This window comes from Sorex araneus, chromosome X (genome assembly GCF_027595985.1).
Source record: "Sorex araneus isolate mSorAra2 chromosome X, mSorAra2.pri, whole genome shotgun sequence".
Lineage (NCBI taxonomy): Eukaryota > Metazoa > Chordata > Mammalia > Eulipotyphla > Soricidae > Sorex > Sorex araneus.
This window is the reverse complement of record NC_073313.1, coordinates 286,195,274-286,214,740: the sequence shown is the minus strand read 5'-3', so window position 1 is coordinate 286,214,740 and position 19,467 is coordinate 286,195,274. Positions and strand designations below refer to the sequence as shown.

Below are 19,467 nucleotides of genomic sequence, written 5' to 3'. Positions count from 1 at the left end.
ATCAAGTTGACTAATGGGGATGGGAGTGGGGCTGAGGAGAAAATATGGAAACACTGGTGGGGGGGAAGTTAACACTGTGGTGGGTTGGCTTGAAATATCAAATGCCTAAAGCTCAAAAGAAAAAAGAGCTCTGTCTTTCCTTCCTCCCCGCTCTCGTCCGTCTGCCAGGGTGGCTCTGCTTTGTGGCATGGCACCCGAGGTTGTGGGACCCACTTGCCATGCAGCTGTATGGGTGCAGCATCTTACATCACACACGTGTGGCACCAGGGACTCCCAAGGTCATGGCCCCAGGACTGCCCTGGGCAACGTGGGGTGGTGTGGAGGGTGGCAGCTGTTTTCTCGGGTGCCTGTGTCAGGCAGATGCTCCCCTGGCAGGGAACAGCAGCCCCTCCTCTGTGTTCCCTGCCTGCCCTCCTGGGCTCTGCTGCCAGCTGGGGTTTTCCTTTGTTTCTGAGTCTGGGGTGGCAGGGTGATGACAGAAGGGACTTATCCACAGTGTCACCAGCTGCCCTTCATCCTTGGAGTCACTTTCATCCTTCAGTCCTGCAGCGAATGGATGTCAGGGTGCAGCAAATGGACGTCAGGCTGCTCACTGGTGGATGGGGCGGGGACAGGCGTGCTAGGGTTCATCGTTTGGTTCCATGCTTTGTTTTGTTGTGGTCCTGAACTTCGTGCCCCCAGCCACCCTCTCTCCAATCTGATCTAGGGGCAGCCTGTCACTCCAGGTCCCTCTGCAGTCAGGACACTTGGCATGTGCCTGCTGCCCCATGCATCCTGCTCCCCCACACCCCGCCCTGCTCACATACCTTCAACCTGGCTGCATCTGTATCTCCTGCATACAGGCTGAGAGAGGGTGAGAACTTTGCCTGATTTTTTTATTCATGGAAAAATTCGGTGGAGAAAAAATTTGCATTTTTTCTTTTTTTTTATTAATTTATTCTTTTATTGAATCACTATGTGGAAAGTTACAAAGCTTTCAGGTTTAAGTCTCAGTTATACAATGCTCGAACACCCATCCCTTCACCAGTGCACATATTTCACCACCAAAAATCACAGTATACCTCCTCCTCTCCCCCCACCTCCCCAGTCCTCCACCCCGAATGTGAAACTGGTAAATTTCACTTTCACTTTACTTTGATTACATTCAATATTTCAACAAAAACTGACTATTATTGATTTGGAGTTTCTCCCCCCTAAAGTCGACCTGCTGAAAAGAAAGCATTTGATAATTTGTTTTCCCTTGCTGAGAATGAAGAGATATGAGGTCGAGAGGCTGCACTAGCAGCCGCACGGTTTTGGATGTCTGTATTTTAGTATTTTAGTAACTAATATGGAAAAAACCAGAGTCCCCAAAATTTGCATTTTTTTAATGTGGAGTTTTGTTTGGCAGAGTCTGCTCTACCTTGATTGTAGTAGCCATTTAAAGAATAATAATAATAGATTTGGAAGCCAAGTATCAAAGTGGTACTTTAGGTTATGCAGACAGAGCATTAGCTATGAAACCTCAGCTTGATGATTCCCAGTTAAAACTGATTTCCCATCTCATGTTGCATTTGTTTATCCAGCACTTATTATTTGGATGCCTCCAAAATAGAAATATTTCCTGTGAGCAGTTTTTCTTTTGAATGAGAAGTAATAAAAATTTGCTGGTCTGTTATTGCATTTGTAAATACTCAGTGATATGTACTTTATTGCAAACCATAATGCCTAAAATGAGAGAGAAAAGATAGAGAGAGGAGAGGTGCTTGCCATAGAGGCAGGCGGGAGTGGGGTGGGGGAATGAGTGTTGAAACATTGTATGACTGAAATGCAATCATGAACAGCTTTGTAAAGAAACAAACAAACAAACAAATATAATTCAGTGATATGTAGTAGTGCAATAAGTGCAACCCATAAGTGTCTGAAAAAGTAGCGTTTTAATCATCTAATATTTAAGATTATTATTGAAAGTTTAATGAGAAATGCAAAAACATGATTTTCTTTCTTTCCCAGACAGATATTGATTATGTGAACCATGTTGTAGCCATCTTGGAAAGAGAGTAAGTTCTTTCATTTATTTTTTGAATTTTTATTTTAGGCGCCATGATTTTAGGCGTATTTTAGGCATATTGATAATGGCAAAAATGTTCCAATCCCACAGCCTCCACCAGTGTCGGCTCCCCGCCACCTGCCCCACTGGCTCTGGCTAAAAACCAGTTTCCCATTAAAGACCAGTTCTCAGTCTCTTTGTGTCTTTACTCGGTTACTTTATATCCTACAGATGAGAGCAATCATTCTGTGATGGTGTTTGTCCCTCTCTTAACTAACTTCACTCAGCACCATCCTCACAGCCCACAATTGCTTTGTTTTCATTTTTTTTTACAGCTGAGTGGTACTCCATTGTATATATGTACCAAAGAGTAAGTTATTCATATTGGACATGAGTTACTTTTCATTTACTGTCTCACTTGGCATTTTACTAAAAGAAACATTTTCTACTTTATTTTATAACTCATAAGTAAACTATAGTCTGTATATATATATATATAGTCTATAATTGTAGACTGGAATTATATCAGGGTACCTTCAGACTGTAGTTTTTGCTTGTTTAAACCATAAGCTGTAGTTTATAATTTGCACATATATTTTATAATGGGAATTTCACTGAATGACTTGTCATTGGTCTTAATAGGTGCATATATAAATGAGTGCATATATAAATACGCACATAAATAAAAAGTAACTTATTATAGAAAGAGTTTGAATGTATTATGTGAGTAGCACTCTTTAAAGTCTTCAATCTTGAAGATAGAAATTATATGAAACTTCTTAAAGCTCTCACCCTCTGTTTAATAAGCTAACTTTCTATTTCGGTCATGTGTTTCAAAATTGAATGCTAAACCATGTCTAAAACTGTTCTATTCTGCAAAGATTTCATAACAATTTGCTATGAGCAAAGCACTTAGCTTGATAAGAAACAGAAGCTAAAGAAGGTGCAGGTGTCACTGGTTTTTCTCAGACTGCTTTAGTAGCCTTGGGAGTGATAGCATACAAACGGGTCTTTATGAATCTTAGCATTGAATTCTGTGGTTTTGTAACCCCAACATATCATCCCTACTTGAAGAGAGAAGTAACAGTTATTTGACAGTTCTATATGTAAAACAATGTGGCTCTGCCTTGTCTATCAAAATGCTAAAACCCAATCTTGAAAATAAGCAGAGCTCAGGACTAAACTGTGTTTGTTAGAGTCTTCCTCCATGGCTCAAGTTTCATTGAGACAATTTCTGAGAACTTTAGAAGCGTTAGCCTAGGGTTTCTGTGCTGCGGCAGAAATTCCTGGTAATGGTTTTCACGCTGTGCTTAAAGCATTATTTATTTACTTTTAAGACATTAGCTATTAAAACAGTATTTCACAATATTTCCTGTTAAGTAAAATCAGTGATGTGACCATAACAGCTAACTTTTCTCATGATAGATTTTCTAAAGAAATTAATTCTGGTTTGTTGGAAGTAGTGTCACCTCCTGAAAGCTATTACCCCGACCTGACAAACTTAAAGGAAACATTTGGAGACTCCAAAGAGAGAGTTCGGTAAGTCCATGTTGTCGAAAGTTCCCCACCTTGAAATGTTACAGAAATTGTTAAATGTGGTTCCTTTTTTTAAAAAATCAAAGATTAATGAACTGTAGTTTTGAACTCAGTTGGAGAGCTCTTGAATTTTTCTTTGTTGGAAACTCTGATGGAATTTCTAATTAGAGGTCGAATTTGACCCACTTGATTTTTATAACTGTGCTTTCTATGATGTTACCTTTCTAAAGCATGTTTTCAAGGGGGTGGAGAAATAGCCAGGGGGAAGGCACCCGCCTGGCACTTAGCCAACCACGCTCAATTCTTGGCACTGCACGTGCTCCCCAGAGCCCACCAGGAGTGATCTCTGAGTGCAGAGGCAGGAGAAAGCCCTGAGCACAGCCAGGTGTGGCCCCCAGCCTACCACGCCCCCCAAAAAAAGTATAATTGGTGGGGCCAGGGAGATGGCTGGGTACATTCTTTGTAGGCTGGAGCCCTGGGTTTGTCCCCTGAGCACTACAGGAGTGACCCCAAGCTTTGGGCTGGGAGTAGCCCTTGATTATCGCCTGGTGTTGACCAAAGAAAAAAAAAGAGAGAGAGAGAGGGGGAGAATAGTATATTTTTTCCGTGTAACTCAAAAGTTAGTCCAGATGGAAACTTCCTATTTATATGCTACTGATTCAATAAAAGTGATGACAAAACATTAATAGAGTTCTTCAGTTAATACAGTTCTGTTAATTACCACAATGTAATTAATTTGATTATTTGCTAAGATTTTAAAATTATAGAGAAAACTTCCATTGGGTTGTTGCTAAAAACAAAGTAAGATATATGGAAATCAACTTTGGAATCTCCATAAGCATAAAGAGAGAATAGTATTTTTGAGAAAAGATGTTTTGTATTTTTTTTTGTATTTTGTTTGTTTTTGGCTTTTTCTCAGGACCTCTTAAGATTTCATGTTTTGTGAAAGATATTTTTTTTAATTTATTTATTTTTAATTAGAATCACCGTGAGGGTACAGTTACAGATTTATACATTTTTGTGCTCATGTTTCCCTCATACAAAGTTCGAGAACCCATCCCTTCACCAGTGCCCATTCTCCACCACCGGTAAACCCAGCATCCCTCCAACCCTCACCAATCCCATCTCCCTCCACCCCACCCTGCCACTGTGGCAGGGTATTCCCCTTTGTTCTCTCTCTCTAATTAGGTGTTGTGGTTCGTAATAGAGGTATTGAGTGGCCACTGTGTTCAGTCTCTAGTCTACATTCAGCCCGCATCACCCTTCCTCCGCATGGCCTCCGACCGCATTATACTTGGTGGTCCCTTCTCTGAGTTGTCCTCTCCCCAGATGTGAGGCCAGCCTCCAAACCACGGAGTCAACCTCCTGGTATTTATTTCTACTATTCTTCTATTCTTGGATGTTAGTCTCGTATTCTGTTATTCTATATTCCACAGATGAGTGCAATCTTTCTATGTCTGTCTCTCTCTTTCTGACTCATTTCACTTACCATAATAATTTCCATTTTGATCCACTTATATGCAAAATTCATGACCTCCTTTTTTCTAACAGCTGCATAGTATTCCATTGTATAGATGTACCAAAGTTTCTTCAACCAGTCATCTGTTCTAGGGCATTCGGGTTTTTTCCAGATTCTGGCTATTGTAAACAGTGCTGCGATGAACATATAAGTGCAGATGTCATTTCGACTATACTTTTTTGCTTCTCTGGGATATATTCCCAGCAGTGGTATTGCTGGGTCAAATGGGAGCTCAATTTCTAATTTTTTGAGAATCGTCCATAATGTTTTCCAAAAGGGCTGAACCAGTCGGCATTCCCACCAGCAGTGTAGAAGGGTCCCTTTCTCCCCACATCCTCTCCAACAGCGGTTGCTTTTGTTCTTTTGGATGTGTGCTAGTCTCTGTGGTGTGAGGTGGTATCTCATGGTTGTTTTGATCTGCATCTCCCTGATGGTTAGTGATGTAGAGCACTTTTTCATGTGCCTTTTGGCCATTCATATCTCTTCCTTGGGAAAGTTTCTGTTCATTTCTTCGCCCCATTTTCTGATGGGGTTGGATGTTTTCTTCTTGTAGAGTTCAACCAGTGCTTTATATACCATTGATATCAACCCCTTATCTGATGGGTATTGTGTAAATATCCTTTCCCATTCTGTAGATAGTCTTTGTATTCTGGTCACTGTATCTTTTGCGGTGCAGAAGCTTTTTAGTTTAATGTAGTCCCATTTGTTGATCTCTGTTTCTACTAGATTGCTTAGTTCCGTGTCATCTTTGAAGATACCTTTATCTTCATTATCGTGGAGGGTTTTGCCGACCTTGTCTTCAATGTACCTTATGGTTTGTGGTCTGATGTTGAGGTCTTTAATCCATTTTGATCTGACTTTTGTTCATGGTGTCAGGTCGAGGTCTAAGCCCATTCTTTTGCATGTGGTTGTCCAGTTGTGCCAGCACCATTTGTTAAAGAGGCTTTCCTTGCTCCACTTCACATCTCTTGCTCCCTTATCAAAGATTAGATGCTCATACATTTGGGGTTGTGTGTAGGGATATTCCACCCTGTTCCATTGGTCTGCGGCTTGCCTTTGTTCCAGTACCATGCTGTTTTAATTGTTACTGCTTTGTAATAAAGTTTGAGGTTGGGGAGGGTGATGCCTCCCATCGTCTTTTTCCCAAGAATTGTTTTAGCTATCCGTGGGTGTTTGTTGTTCCATATGAATTTTAGGATTGCTTGATCTGTTTCTTTGAAGAATGTCATGGGTATCCTTATAAGGATCGCGTTGAATCTGTATAATGCTTTGGGGAGTATTGCCATTTTGACAACATTGATTCTCCCTATCCACGAGCAGGGTATATGTTTCCATTTCCTCATGTCCTCTTTGATTTCATGGAGTCGCGTTTTATAGTTTTCTTTGTAGAGGTCTTTTACTTCCTTGGTTAAGCTGATTCTGAGGTACTTGATTTTCTGGAGCACGATTGTGAATGGGATTGCTTTTTTCATGTCCCTTTCCTCTGCCTCATTGTTTGTGTATAGGAAAGCATGGATTTTTGGGTATTGATTTTGTAGCCTGCAACTTTACTGTATAAGTCTATTGTTTCTAAGAATTTCTTAGTAGAGGCTTTAGGCTTCTCTAGATATAGTATCATATCGTCTGCGAATAGTGAGAGTTTCATTTCTTCCTTTCCTAGCTGGATGCCCTTAATCTCTCTTTCTTGTCTAATAGCTATCACGAGTACTTCCAGTACTATATTGTAGAGAAGTGGTGAGAGTGGGCATCCTTGTCTTGTGCCTGATCTTAGAGGAAAGGCCCTTAGTTTTTCCCTGTTGAAGATAATGCTTGCCGTAGGCTTGTGGTAGATGGCTTCGACTATCTTGAGGAAAGTTCTTCCAAACCATTTTGGTTAGGGTTTTCATCATGAAAGGACGTTGGATCTTGTCAAATGCTTTTGTGAAATAAATTTTGATAGAGACATTAGAAAGTGAATTTCATTATCTTTTAAGAGGACAGATCATGTATGTTCCAGGGTCTACAACATAGGAATGTGTTATAGAATACAGCATGTGTATTACAAAATATCGTGCATCTAGTCTTTTTATAATTTGGTTCTCATTCATGGCTTCTTATTGCAAATTTTCATTTCAGATGGAGGACAAAGCAAAACCTAGATTATTGTTTTCTAATGATGTATGCTCAGGAAAAGGGTGTATATTACATTCAGGTAAGTACAATTTTTCCTTGAATGTTCCTCAGCTTTTAAGGAAAAGGTGATGTACAGGCTGAGTTTTTGTTAAGATAGGAAGCTCTGGGGGCCAGAGAGGTAGTATAGTGGGTAGGGCATTTGCCTTGCTCACAGCCGATCCAGCACCCTGTTAGGGTCCCCAAGCCCACCAGGAGTGATCCCTGAGTACAGAGCCAGGAAGAAACCTTGAGCATCGCATTTGTTTCTGGTGTAGACCAGAAACAAACCAAAAGGAAAGATGAGTCTCTGAACGCAGCCCCCCTAGTCCTGAGAATGTGTCACCTGCCCTGCTGCTCCATTGCTCGTCCCTCTCCAATCCTCCTTTCCAATTCACACTATCACACTATCATTGTTGTCCCGTTGTTCATTGATTTGCTTGAGCACACACTAGTAACGTCTCCATTGTTAGACTTGTTACTGTTTTTGGCATATCACATACACTATGGGTAGCTTGTCAGACTCTGCCGTGCAGGCAGCATACTCTCGGTAGCTTGCCAGGCTCTCCAAGAGGGGCGACAAATCGAACCTGGGTCGGCTGCTTGCAAGGCAAATACCCTACCCGCTGTGCTATCGCTCCAGCCCCCTTTCCAATTACTCACACTTATAGGAGAACTAAGATTTAAGCATTTTCAAGGATTTTTTTTTCACAATTTTTGGTATCTTATGCTAAGAATACTTTTTTCTTGCAGGATGACAGTGACAGTGACATAATAGTTCATTTCATGGTCTTCTTTTACAAATGCTGGGTCATGCAAACATGCTATGCACATGGCATGTTTTGCTGCTACTTACTCTAGACATCTTTCTATGCTAGTGACTACTGCTTCAGATAATCAATAGTCACTTCTCTTGAGGTTCTGTTATTCACATATGGCAGTTTTTGTTGGTCATTGAGACTTCCCAACTTCTTAGGTGTTCCAAGGATGAATCTAATATATTTCATGAAATTGCCACATTTGCTGAAACCTCATGCCTCCGGAGAGCAGACTGTCTGTTCCCGAGTCCTCATCTAAGATCGTGTGAGGTGGGAGTGTCTCAAAGACACATTCAGGGGCTGCATGTGCCGGCACGTGTCCTGCCCCACACTGGGTAGAGTCTCAGATGGCCCAGTCAGGGCCACTCTGGGCATCCAGCTCACTCCATTGATGGCACCACCACTTCATGGACCTGTCTTAGATGATTTAACCCTGACCATCCCCAAAAGCAGTGTGAAGGAAGAGATACAAAGTTCCTTGTTTTTTCTTTGACTTTTGATTTGGTTTCCTTTTCTACGTACGTATACCAAATTTAAAAAAAAGACATCAAAAGGGCTATAAAAAGTCCTTTTCTTTGAAAATATTTTTTAAAAATAGTGTGAGATTGTATTGGGTGCTACTCAAGGATCAAAAAGTGAGGGAACGGGGTAATCTGTGTAGAGGACTATTATCTCCTGTGGTAAGGAGTTGATTAGTAAGTTGCCTATGTGCATCTTCCATTGTATTAAGCTCATGTTTTTAAAAATATTTTATTAAGACACATGAATTTGTTTTTTTAATTTTCCAGAATGTCAGGGGGTAGGTTGGCGGCTGAGCACTGCCTTACATGGCTGAGGTCCCAGATTTTATCTCTGGCACTTTAAAAAAAAGAAAGAAACAAGTGGTTGTATTTTTTTATTATTATTTTTTGGGTTTGGGTTGTTTTTGTTCTTTTTGTTTTTGGGGCCACACCAGGTGACGCTCAGGAGTGCTCGAGATCATATGGGATGTTGGGGATTGAGCCCTAGTCAGCAGCTTGCAAGGCACACGCCCCACCCAGCATACTCTTGCTGTGGTCCCATTCCTGGTAATGTTTACCCCAGGGCTGCACCACACAGGGACTGAACTCCAGGGTCACATATGTGAGACACATGCTCTGCATCATCACTCTCCCTGTGCCCTTACTTTCTTTTCTGGTTTGTTTTTTTGTTTGTTTGGGGGCCTCACCAGCAGTGTTCAGGGGACCAAGTGGGATGCCGGGGATTGAGCCCCAGGAGGTGGGGAGGGGCTGAGTGTAAGGCAACTACCTTAATCTGCCATCCTGTCACTCCAGCCTCAACCCTCACTTTCTTTTAATGACACTTTTTGACTTCTCAGTTCTTTGTGTTGTTCATCAGTGTTTTGTTGTCATTGCTACATCAGTGACGCTTGAAAGGTTTGGAATTTGGGGGTCTCAATCTTGGAAATTCTTTTGGGTGGGGCAGAAGGACTACACCTGGCAGTGCTCAGGGTTTACTGCTGACCCTGTACTCATCACTCCTGGCAGGGTGGGAGGCCATAGGAGGTGCCAGGGACTGGACCTGGTCAGGAGGTGTGAGGCGAGCTCCCTGCCATCTGCTCTCTCTCCAGCCCCAATCTTGGGTGCTGTTATGCAGAAAGCCTCAAGTGGATGAGAGACTGTATTTCTTAAATAATTATTGTAGGTTAGGGAATGGAAGAGCCTGGAAAGCTCCCTGTGGTGTATTCAATATGCCAAATACAGTAACAATAACAGGTCTCATTCCCCTGACCCTGAAAGAGCCTCCTATCGTTGGGAAATATGAGTAAGGAGAGGCTGCTAAAATCTAAGGGCTGGGATGAATGGAGACATTACTGGTGCCTGCTTGAGTAAATCCATGAACAATGGGATGACAGTGATACAGTGTGATACAGTTTAGGGAATGGGATTATGGAGCCAGAGAGATAGTACCTAGGGAAGGAGCTTGCCGTGCATGTGGTCAGTATGGCTTGTCCCACAGGATCCAATAAAGCCAGGACAAAGCCCAAGAACAAAAAATGATCATACTTATAATAGTATTTCAGTGTATGGTATTGATGGACAAAATGGCTACACAGCACTGCCACCGAGGGCCCGCACCCCCCCTTTTCTCTCTGTCCCCCTGGCCAACCTGCCTTTGCTCCTCATCCCACCTGATTGTGGGTTGACAGTCAAAGTTTTCGTGATGCTGTCACCTTCTCAATCAGCACCCCCACTCCATAACCCCCTCCCCGTGAACCATCCTCACCCCCCAGAACATTCCTCCTGCTCACTCCCTCCACCCAAACTGGCAATAACATTTTTTTTTATCATTTTTGACATTGTTTTACTTCCACTGTAGCACTGTCATCCCATTGTTCATCAGTTTGCTCGAGTAGGCACTAGTAACGTCTCCATTGTGAGACTTGTTGTTACTGTTTTGGGCATATCAAATACGCCATGGGTAGCTTGCCAGGCTCTGTCATGCGGGCAAGATACTCTCTGTAGCTAGCTGGGCTTTCTGAGAGGAGCGGAAAAATTGAACCCGGGTCGGCCGCGTGCAAGGCAAATGCCCTACCTGCTGTGCTATCGCTCCAGCCTTGTTTTTCTTCATCTACAAATAATAAGTAAAGCATGTTTTAAATTTGTTATAATAGGGGCTGGAGTGATAGCATAGCGGGTAGGACATTTGCCTTGTACACAGCTGACCCGGGTTTGACCCCCAGCATCCCATATGGTCCCCCAAGCACCGCCAGAAGTAATTCCTGAGTGCAGAGCCAGGAGTAACCCCTGAGCATCGCCAGGTGTGACCCAAAAAGCAAAAAAAAAAAAAAAAATTGTCATAATAAATTATGTTTTATCTAAATATTTCTATTTTCTGATTTATTAATGTGACTTCATTATTTTTTAGCTTGAAGATGATATTATTGTCAAACAGAATTACTTTAATATTATGAAAAATTTTGCACTTCAACTTTCTTCTGAGGACTGGATGATTCTAGAGTTCTCCCAGCTGGGCTTTATTGGTGAGACAGTGTTATATACTTTTTGAAATAACTGACTTGCTTAAGTTTACAATTTTTTTTTTATCTAAAAGTTATCTATGGAAATTGTTTTTGAGGAGATTTGATTTAGGTAAAAGTGTATGAAATGATGGAACTAAACAAGTTCTAGAAACTTCTAAGATTATATATACTTTAGATCTATGAGACATTTCTACTGAACTACTTATGTCCATAAAGTTATCTTTGGCCCCAGGAAGCTTGCGAATTGCTTTTGGTAGCTGAGGTTTCCCATTTATGTACACACACACACACACACAAACACACCACATACATGCTTTGGTAAGATTGCAATTAAGAAAAATGCTATTCCAGTTGTTCTAATACGTGGCATAGTACATGGTAACCTTGTTCAGTGAGTAATTTGTATTTGTTTGTTACTATCATTGACTAGAGTACTCATTTTAAAAGATTTTTTTCCACTAAAGTTTCCAAATTATCCAAATAAAGAGAATACTTTTGAAGTTAAGAGTTGGAGGGATTTTATAAATCATGACTTTTATAGCTTAGAGAGCATTTTGATCATTTATTTCAAAACTTGTTACTTATACAGGTTTCATTGAAGAGATAATTAGGAGTCTGGGTTTTGCTTTTATTGATTTAATTTTTTTTAACCTAAGTTCCTTTCTCATCAGAAGCATCTAAGTACTGCATGAAAAAAAGATTTACTTTTTAATCCTTTTCGCCAATAGCCTTATGATAGCTTTTGTCTTAAAGTAATTTCAGTACTTTATTAATATGATCATTAATAAATGGCAACTCGATAATGTCTAAAGCAAGTTTGTTTCTGGTAAAGTTATTCATGATGATGTGTAGTTGAAAGCCACAGATTGTCCTGCCTTTGCATGTAGGTGTCATTGCTGTTAGTTTGATGCTGTCTTTGTTCCAGCCACTAACGGCACTGTCATTCCAGGTAAAATGTTCCGGGCACCAGACCTCACTCTGATCGTGGAGTTCATCGTTATGTTCTATAAGGAGAAACCTATTGACTGGCTCTTGGACCATATACTCTGGGTTAAAGTCTGCAACCCTGAAAAAGATTCAGTAAGTTAATTTCTTAGGAGGATGGAAGAAGTTTCTTTCATTTATTTCATGAAATTTGACTTTTAGAAAGTGGGATTTTATAAATGAGAAATTAAGTAGTTATCTAGAAAAAGCAAAAACTGTTTTACACTTGACCTTCTTTCTTAAACACGTGAAAGTCCCTGTCTGGGCCCAGAGAGGTAGTTCTGGGCTTAAGGCGTCTTTGTGCCGGTGTCCAGCTCTGTCTGTTTCCTGCCCGCTTGGTACTCTGCACGCAGCTCCTGGTACAGCCCCAGGGTAGCCTGGGGCAGCAGGTGTGAGTTGCACTGCACCCTGTGGCCCTCAACCCACTGGCCTTGGTGACAGACAGGCTCCTGGCGGTCACTGAAAACAACAATAAAAACCTTCCATGGGGTTTTATTTCATGGGGGTTACTGAAAACAATAAAAACCTTTCATGGGTTTTTATTTCATGGGGGTGGGGAGGCAGAGGTATATGTGTGCACTTGCATGTGTGCATGCACATGTGTGTGTGCCTGTGTTCATGTGTGTGTATGTGCTCATTTGTGTGTATATGTGTGTGTGCATGCATGTGTGTGCATAAGTGTGTGTTTTAGGGGAGGTCTCCTGGAGGTTCTTAGCCAGCCTGGCCTGTAGATCTTCCCAGGCCTCCAGGTCCTCGCCCTGCAGTGCTCAAGGCCTGTGGGCCTCACCTAGTGTTGCTGCAGGGACCCTGCAGTGCTGGGGTCTGGTCAGGGTCAGCCCCATGCCTCACCCCTGCACTCTCTCTCTCTGACCTCAGAGGGATACTTTGGACTGCAGCAAAGTCTTCATTGGTTGGCCGTGTGGACCGTGGCCTTGGGCTCTGCACGCTCAGGCTCATCATTGATGTGGGTGTTGGCCCTGTCTGTTTGGGTGTGGCTTGGGCAGTTGCTTTGCTCTGTGCTCTCTCGAAACTTCCCTTTCCCAATTATTCTGAGAGCATTATCAGACACCACCCCCCACCCAATACATCTGGAAATAAGGGATAAAGTCGAATCAGTACTTGATACTAAAGCAGTGGAGAGTCAGGAAAGTACCTTCAGGAGCCTGAGGTAGGACAGGGTTGAGGCACTCACCTTGCATGCGGCCAAACCCACGTTTGTTCCCCAGCATCACATATGTTTCCCTGAGCACCACCGCCAGGGGTGAGGCCTGGCTTCACCTGGCCTCACTCCTGGCCAATAAAAAAAAAGCACTGCACTATAGCATTGTCGTCCCGTTGTTCATCAATTTGCTTGAGCGGGCATCAGTAAATCTCCATTGTGAGACTTGTTAAAAAAAAAAGATAGCCAGAGGCAGTTTTATGCAAGAAATCATCTCCTATACAACTTTGAAATGCTGGGGTAGGTAAGTAGTTTTCCTTTTGTTGTTTAAATGTTACGTTATTTCCATAAAAATCTTGTTAAAGTAATTAGATAGGTTTTCCTTGCCCAGTTTGTCTGAGAAGAACTCATTTTTAGCTTGCATGGTACAGTCGTGAACAGAAAGGAATGTCCACAGTCAATTTAGTTTTTATTTGTTTAAGTTTTTTATAGTGCGTGGGGCCCTGGGATGGCCCCAGGTATCTGCCCAGCGTAAGGATCTGAGAGGTCAGTTCTCAGGCCTGCTAGTGCTCTGGACGCGAGGGCCATGCTCAGTGGTGTCAGCAGGGGAGAGTGTGTTTCCTTGGGACCCAATTCGGGGTCTCTCACCTGCTGGGCATGTGCCCGCTGCACAGTCGCACCCTGTCTTGTTTTCACGGGGGATGCCTCACTCTAAAGGCTGGTCTCTGCTGCTGCATCACCATCTCAGACCCATCTTGAATAAAGGTAGAGGGGCTGGAGTGGGAAGGGCACTTGCCTTGAACACTGCCCAACCAGGTCCAACCCCGGCACCCCATGTGGTTCCCTGAGCCCCACCAGGAGTGATCCCTGAGTGCAGAGCCAGAAGTGAGCCCTGAGCACTGCAGGATCCCCCCAAAGAATAAACTAAAGATCAGTTTGGGTTCAGTGTTTATTAGGTGTCTTTGTTATTGTAGGGTTAACTTACTGTTCATCTGAACAAATGAGCAAATAACCTGACGTCATGAGTCAGTACTCCGGGTAGGATCCTCCTCCCTATTTTTCCGGACACTGCCTTCTGGTTTGTGGCATCTGTGGTTGCATTTTCTTAATGAAAACAAACAAACTGGGGTGTGGCGGACTTTCCTTAGAGAAAACCACAGAATCATGAGAGAAATAGCTGAGTATTTACTTTCCAGCAATAATTGCATATAAACAATTCGTTTGTAAGCCTTTATGTTGTATTTTCTTTGTGGTTTACAGAGGAAAACAATGTTTTGGCAGGAGAGCAGAGCCTGCTGTGCTCAGGGCTCACTCCTGGAGGAACTAGAGGAACCATGTGGAGTACCAGGGCCTGAACCAGATCAGCCACGTCAGCCAATTTACAGGAATGTGGGGAGCTCAGGAGATTATATATGGTGCCTGGGATGGACCCCCTCAGCCAGCCACTTGCAAATCGAATACCCCATCCACTGTACTATCTCCCCTGTAGAGTACTATACACTCTTACAGCACACATGCACTTAGTGGCCTTTTGCATTTTTATTTAATAATAGGTCAGATTTTTTAATTAACTTCCAAGTGAAAATCTTGCCTAGCAAAAGTTAAAACCTCATTATGCTGAAATTGTTACACCCTGAGCCCCTCCCCCTTGCCCACTAGCGTGGCTCTCCCTTAGGCCCTGTTTGCATTGCCCAGTTCTGTGGTTTCTATTAGAAAGTCCAGAAAGTTGCCATCAGACTCAGTGGCCTAAAAAACCCTTTGAGCTATTCGCACCTTCCAGGAGTCCATAGACCCTGCACTGCCAGAGCCCTGGAGTGGCGGCCACTCTCCTCCCCAGACCTTGCTTTGCTCTACTCTTCCAGATGGGCTGTTGAACTTACCAAGTTAAAATTAGCCATTTCACCTCTAGACTAATGTTAGCTATAATGCTAATGAATCCTGCCTGAGAAAAAAAATTTAAGGCATTTTAACACTCTGTAAATGACTGTCAGCGTGGAAATGTCACAGCAGAGAAGCAGGAACCAAAGACTGTGTCAGCAGGAGCCTGTTCTGCTCCCAGGAGGAGTGGAGGGTCACAGTGAATAGAGTTTGCCCCTGGCTCCCAGGAGTGGAGGATCACAGTGAAAAGAGTGTTTGCCTCTGGCTCTGGCCCTGGCTCTCTGATTGCACTTATGAAGGATAGTTAAGGCCAACTCTTAGAAAAGCCACAGGGGGGCTAGAAAGACAGTGTAGTGGGGAGGGTGTTTGCCTTGCACATAGCATGGTCCCTGAGAGATAAACCCTGAATACTGCCAGGTATGACCTACAAATCAAAATAAAATTAAGTTAAAGTTTAAGACAAAAAAGCCAAGAAGAGGCCTAAGAGAGAGGTGGGTCCTTGGGCGTGAGCTTGGCTGTTGGAGGCTGAGGATTGATCCCAGCCCCTCAGCTCTCCCACCCCATCCCCACCTATAGCCAGGGGCCTGGGCCAGGAAGGAGAAAAGGTGGCTGTGTCTCACAAACATTTCTGTTTCCAACTCCCAAGTAGAGCCCCTGTAGAGCATGTGTCTTACATGCTCACGGCCCTGGTTTTGATCCCAGCACTTCACAGTGAGCACCACTGGACACAGTCATCTCTGGGAGTGACCTGGGCCCTGGGATACAGCCCTGTGTGCTGACCCATCCCTGCCCACCCCCCAAATCAACCCAACTGTAAGAATCACTGAAAAGAGCAAATCATTGAGCCACAGGGAAGCAGTGCTCTCTTGAGCACTGAACTGGCACCTTGAGGGAGGACCCTGCCAGCATTCTGGAATCCTGTATTTTGTACCTGTCACACTATGATCAGGCATGAGAACATGTTATAATCTGAACTCTGGGCCTTATATATACTGTGAGTTGAGACAGAATTGTGCTTCTATGGATGAGTCTCTGGAACCCTCAACAGTGTTTGCTTCCATATTGGAATCGCTGAACTATTGCCTCGTATTCTCCTGTATGCTTTCATAGAAGGAAAAAGTATTTGTGTATCTGAGCAAACCTCTTTATTAGGTTTCACTTTAAAATGTACCTGTGATTTTTTTTTTTATATCTAGAAACACTGTAACAGACAAAAATCAAACCTTCGAATTCGCTTCAGACCTTCCCTTTTCCAACATGTTGGTCTGCATTCTTCACTAACAGGAAAAATTCAGAAACTCACAGTGAGTGATTTAACTTTGTATTTCTCATGGGAAAATAGCTGATTTATAATCTTTGCTCTTCCTAAGGTGCACGTTGATTAATAGCTCATATGCCTTCTCTCTAGGATAAAGATTATATGAAACCATTACTTCTTAAAATCCACGTCAACCCCCCTGCAGAGGTCTCGACTTCTCTGAAGGTCTACCAAGGGCACACTCTGGAGAAAACTTACATGGGAGAGGACTTCTTCTGGGCTGTTACCCCAGTAGCTGGCGACTATATCTTGTTTAAATTTGATAAACCAGTTAACGTAGAAAGGTTAGTGATTATTAAAGTAGATTTTAATCTTAAAATATATACCTCTTACTCATAATGTATGCTCTTCTTTTACTTTCTGTTGTTTTTGTTATAGCACATGTGAAGTGGACATACAGACCCACATGTTGAACTATAAATTACATTTTTTTATCACTGAGGAATAAAATGAGGTGTTTTAAAATATAATATTAGCATTTACTTCCTTAATAAGCTCTATGGGTACTTCCGTATGTCTGTTTAGTATAGTTTTAAATATTTTCATGAATTCTCCTTTAAAATCTCAAATTAGTTTGCATTCCGTTATCCTGCCATATCCCTTAAGATTCAGTTGAGAGGTAGTTACAGAGCCCAGCAGCTTGGCTGACGTGATCAGTTTGACAAAGTTGGACAATTCCCAGTCGGTAGTTTGGAAAATGTCGCTTGAATTTTAGTGCATTGTGGGCGACCTCGGAGCCTCCGTGTGGCTCAGTATTTTTGTTCCGTTTCCCAACAGGACGTCCTCTCCTTGTTTTTCACTTAGCAGTCACGCTTCCTTTATCCCTTTCTTCACTGTGGACTTGCTCCTATTCTCTGGCTAGTATTCTGCAGCTTCTGGCTTGTTAAATTGGTTTTTGAGGTTGTTTTTTGTTTTGGCTTTGGGCCACACCTAGTAGTGTTCAGGACTTATTCTTGGCTCTGCTGGCAGGGGTCACTTCTGGCAGACTCAGGGACCATCTGGAGTTACAGGGGCTGAACAAGGGCTCTGCCAATATACTATCATTGCTCCAGCCCTAAATTTTGTGTCCTTCTTGTGAGGGTGATGTGGATTTTTGCACCTGCCAGTGCTATCATCCTTTTTTATAAATAATGGCCACAGGCAATGCACAGGTACTCATTTTCTTATTACTCTGTACTGATGACTTTAAGTGTAAAATTGTTCTAAGCTATAGCGTATCACTATGGCTTAACATAAAGTACTTTTTTTTTTTTTTTTTGCTTTTTGGGTCACACCCAGCGATGCACAGAGGTCACTCCTGGCTCTACACTCAGGAATTACCCCTGGCAGAGCTCAGGGGACCATATGGGATGCTGGGAATCGAACCCGGGTCGGCCGCGTGCAAGGCAAACGCCCTACCCACTGAGCTATATTACTCCAGCCCAAACATAAAGTACTTCTGAGTAATATTTTTCACTTATATGAATATATGTCCTTTGTCTTGTTACGATTTTGCTGTGGTTGTGACATGACATATACTTGGTTATGGTTTTATAAATTAAAAGAATCATTATAGAAGTGGTAACAACAATTCTTGTCTATCCTTTATACAAAAATATTCCCAAACTATGTTACTTGGTTAATTTTTAGTAATCAAAAACAATTCCAGAAATCTGCTTAAAAACTAATAATTAGTGGATAATTGGGTCAGGGAGATAGTACAGGGATGAAGACACTTGCTTTGCCTGTGACCCCAGCTAGGTCTCCAGAACCACCTATCCCCTGAGCACCACCAGGAGTGATCCCTGAGCACAGAGTCAGGAGTAATCCCTGAGCACTGCAAGTGTTAAAAATACAACATGTTATGTGTTCTTTATACTAAAACTTTGAAGTATGAAGAATCAGGAAAAAAACTCATAATTCCAAGAATACAGTAGCACCATTTTTTTCTTGATAGTTCCATGCAGTTTATACTTTGAGATCATGCTTGCTCTGTAATTGCTCTGTAATTTTTTACCTTGTATTTCCCATTACACTCTGTCATAAATGATTTATAGACATTAATTGTCTTCAAATTCTCATCACAGGAGTTCTCTTCTGCTTACATTTATTTCTGATGATAAACTTGCTGGGGTATATCAAGTTGTTGTCTGAGTCACCACAATGGTGAACAACTCTGAATCCGAAATTATCCTTGCGGCAGGAAACTGTGTGGGGCCCAAAACCCTGAGTTCAGGTTCTGAGCACTACCCCCACCCCACCCCGAGCCCTGATGAGCTAGTCTTGGAGGTTCCAGCACCTCTGGGCCCAAGCATTGAACTGTCCGGTCCAGTTGGTTGCTTATTCCTGGAGTGGCCCCTGGAATCCTTGGGGGCACATCAGTGAGCCTCCCACCCGCCCCCACCAAGACATGCAGTCCCTTGTCCCTTATTTCTGTGTCTATAGATGAGACATGGAATGGCTTATTAATATGAACCAGCTTTTCAGGCATCCACTTTCATATCCCGTGAAGTCTTTTGGGGTTGGCAAGAGAGCTCAACTCTCTCTACAGTGATATTTTGCTGCAGAAGGCTTGAGCTCAACCTCCAGCACTGCATAGTCCTCCAAGAACGGCTGTGAGTGACCCCTGCTCACAAGTCAGGAATGGCCCCCAGCCCTCTGCCTGTGACGCCAGACAAATACTTTATAGTACATTATCCCAGGGTGCTGAGGATAAGGGGGGGTTACTTATTAGGGTCCCTCGTCCTATGAATCATTTGAAATTCAAGGCCTTGTCACAGGCAGTTTTTGCCCATAAGTCCCATACTATGCTATACTGTATACTCTTACTGTAATTGTTGCTCAAGCATTAATTAGTCAGGTCCCATGAATTCCATGGTCAGTCATGTGAGGCAGGAGGAAATCTATCTAGAGGAGATTTAGGCCCTGAAAGGTAACATAGCTTACAAAAGGTGAGCATTCAAGTAACTATAGTCAGTATAGTCCCTGGATTCTGATCCAGATCTAACTCCTAACTATAAACCACTTAGCTGCATCAAACTTAAGTTTTGAGTTCAGGTTTAAATATGTTTCGAGTG

General features: G+C 42.6%; 1 protein-coding gene and 1 pseudogene across 1 annotated transcript in view; both read left to right on the top strand.

Annotated features, from left to right (window-relative positions):
• The window catches only part of LOC129399564 (uncharacterized), a 742,397-nt pseudogene that overhangs the window by 111,042 nt on the left and 611,888 nt on the right, over nt 1-19,467 (top strand).
• The window catches only part of MGAT4A (alpha-1,3-mannosyl-glycoprotein 4-beta-N-acetylglucosaminyltransferase A), a 118,861-nt gene that overhangs the window by 92,092 nt on the left and 7,302 nt on the right, over nt 1-19,467 (top strand). The window contains exons 6-12 of the mRNA XM_055119712.1: nt 1,993-2,039; nt 3,455-3,568; nt 7,200-7,275; nt 10,958-11,072; nt 12,022-12,152; nt 16,290-16,397; nt 16,502-16,695. Of these exons, the coding sequence (XP_054975687.1) occupies nt 1,993-2,039; nt 3,455-3,568; nt 7,200-7,275; nt 10,958-11,072; nt 12,022-12,152; nt 16,290-16,397; nt 16,502-16,695 (785 nt within the window). The remainder of the gene's footprint in view (nt 1-1,992; nt 2,040-3,454; nt 3,569-7,199; nt 7,276-10,957; nt 11,073-12,021; nt 12,153-16,289; nt 16,398-16,501; nt 16,696-19,467) is intronic.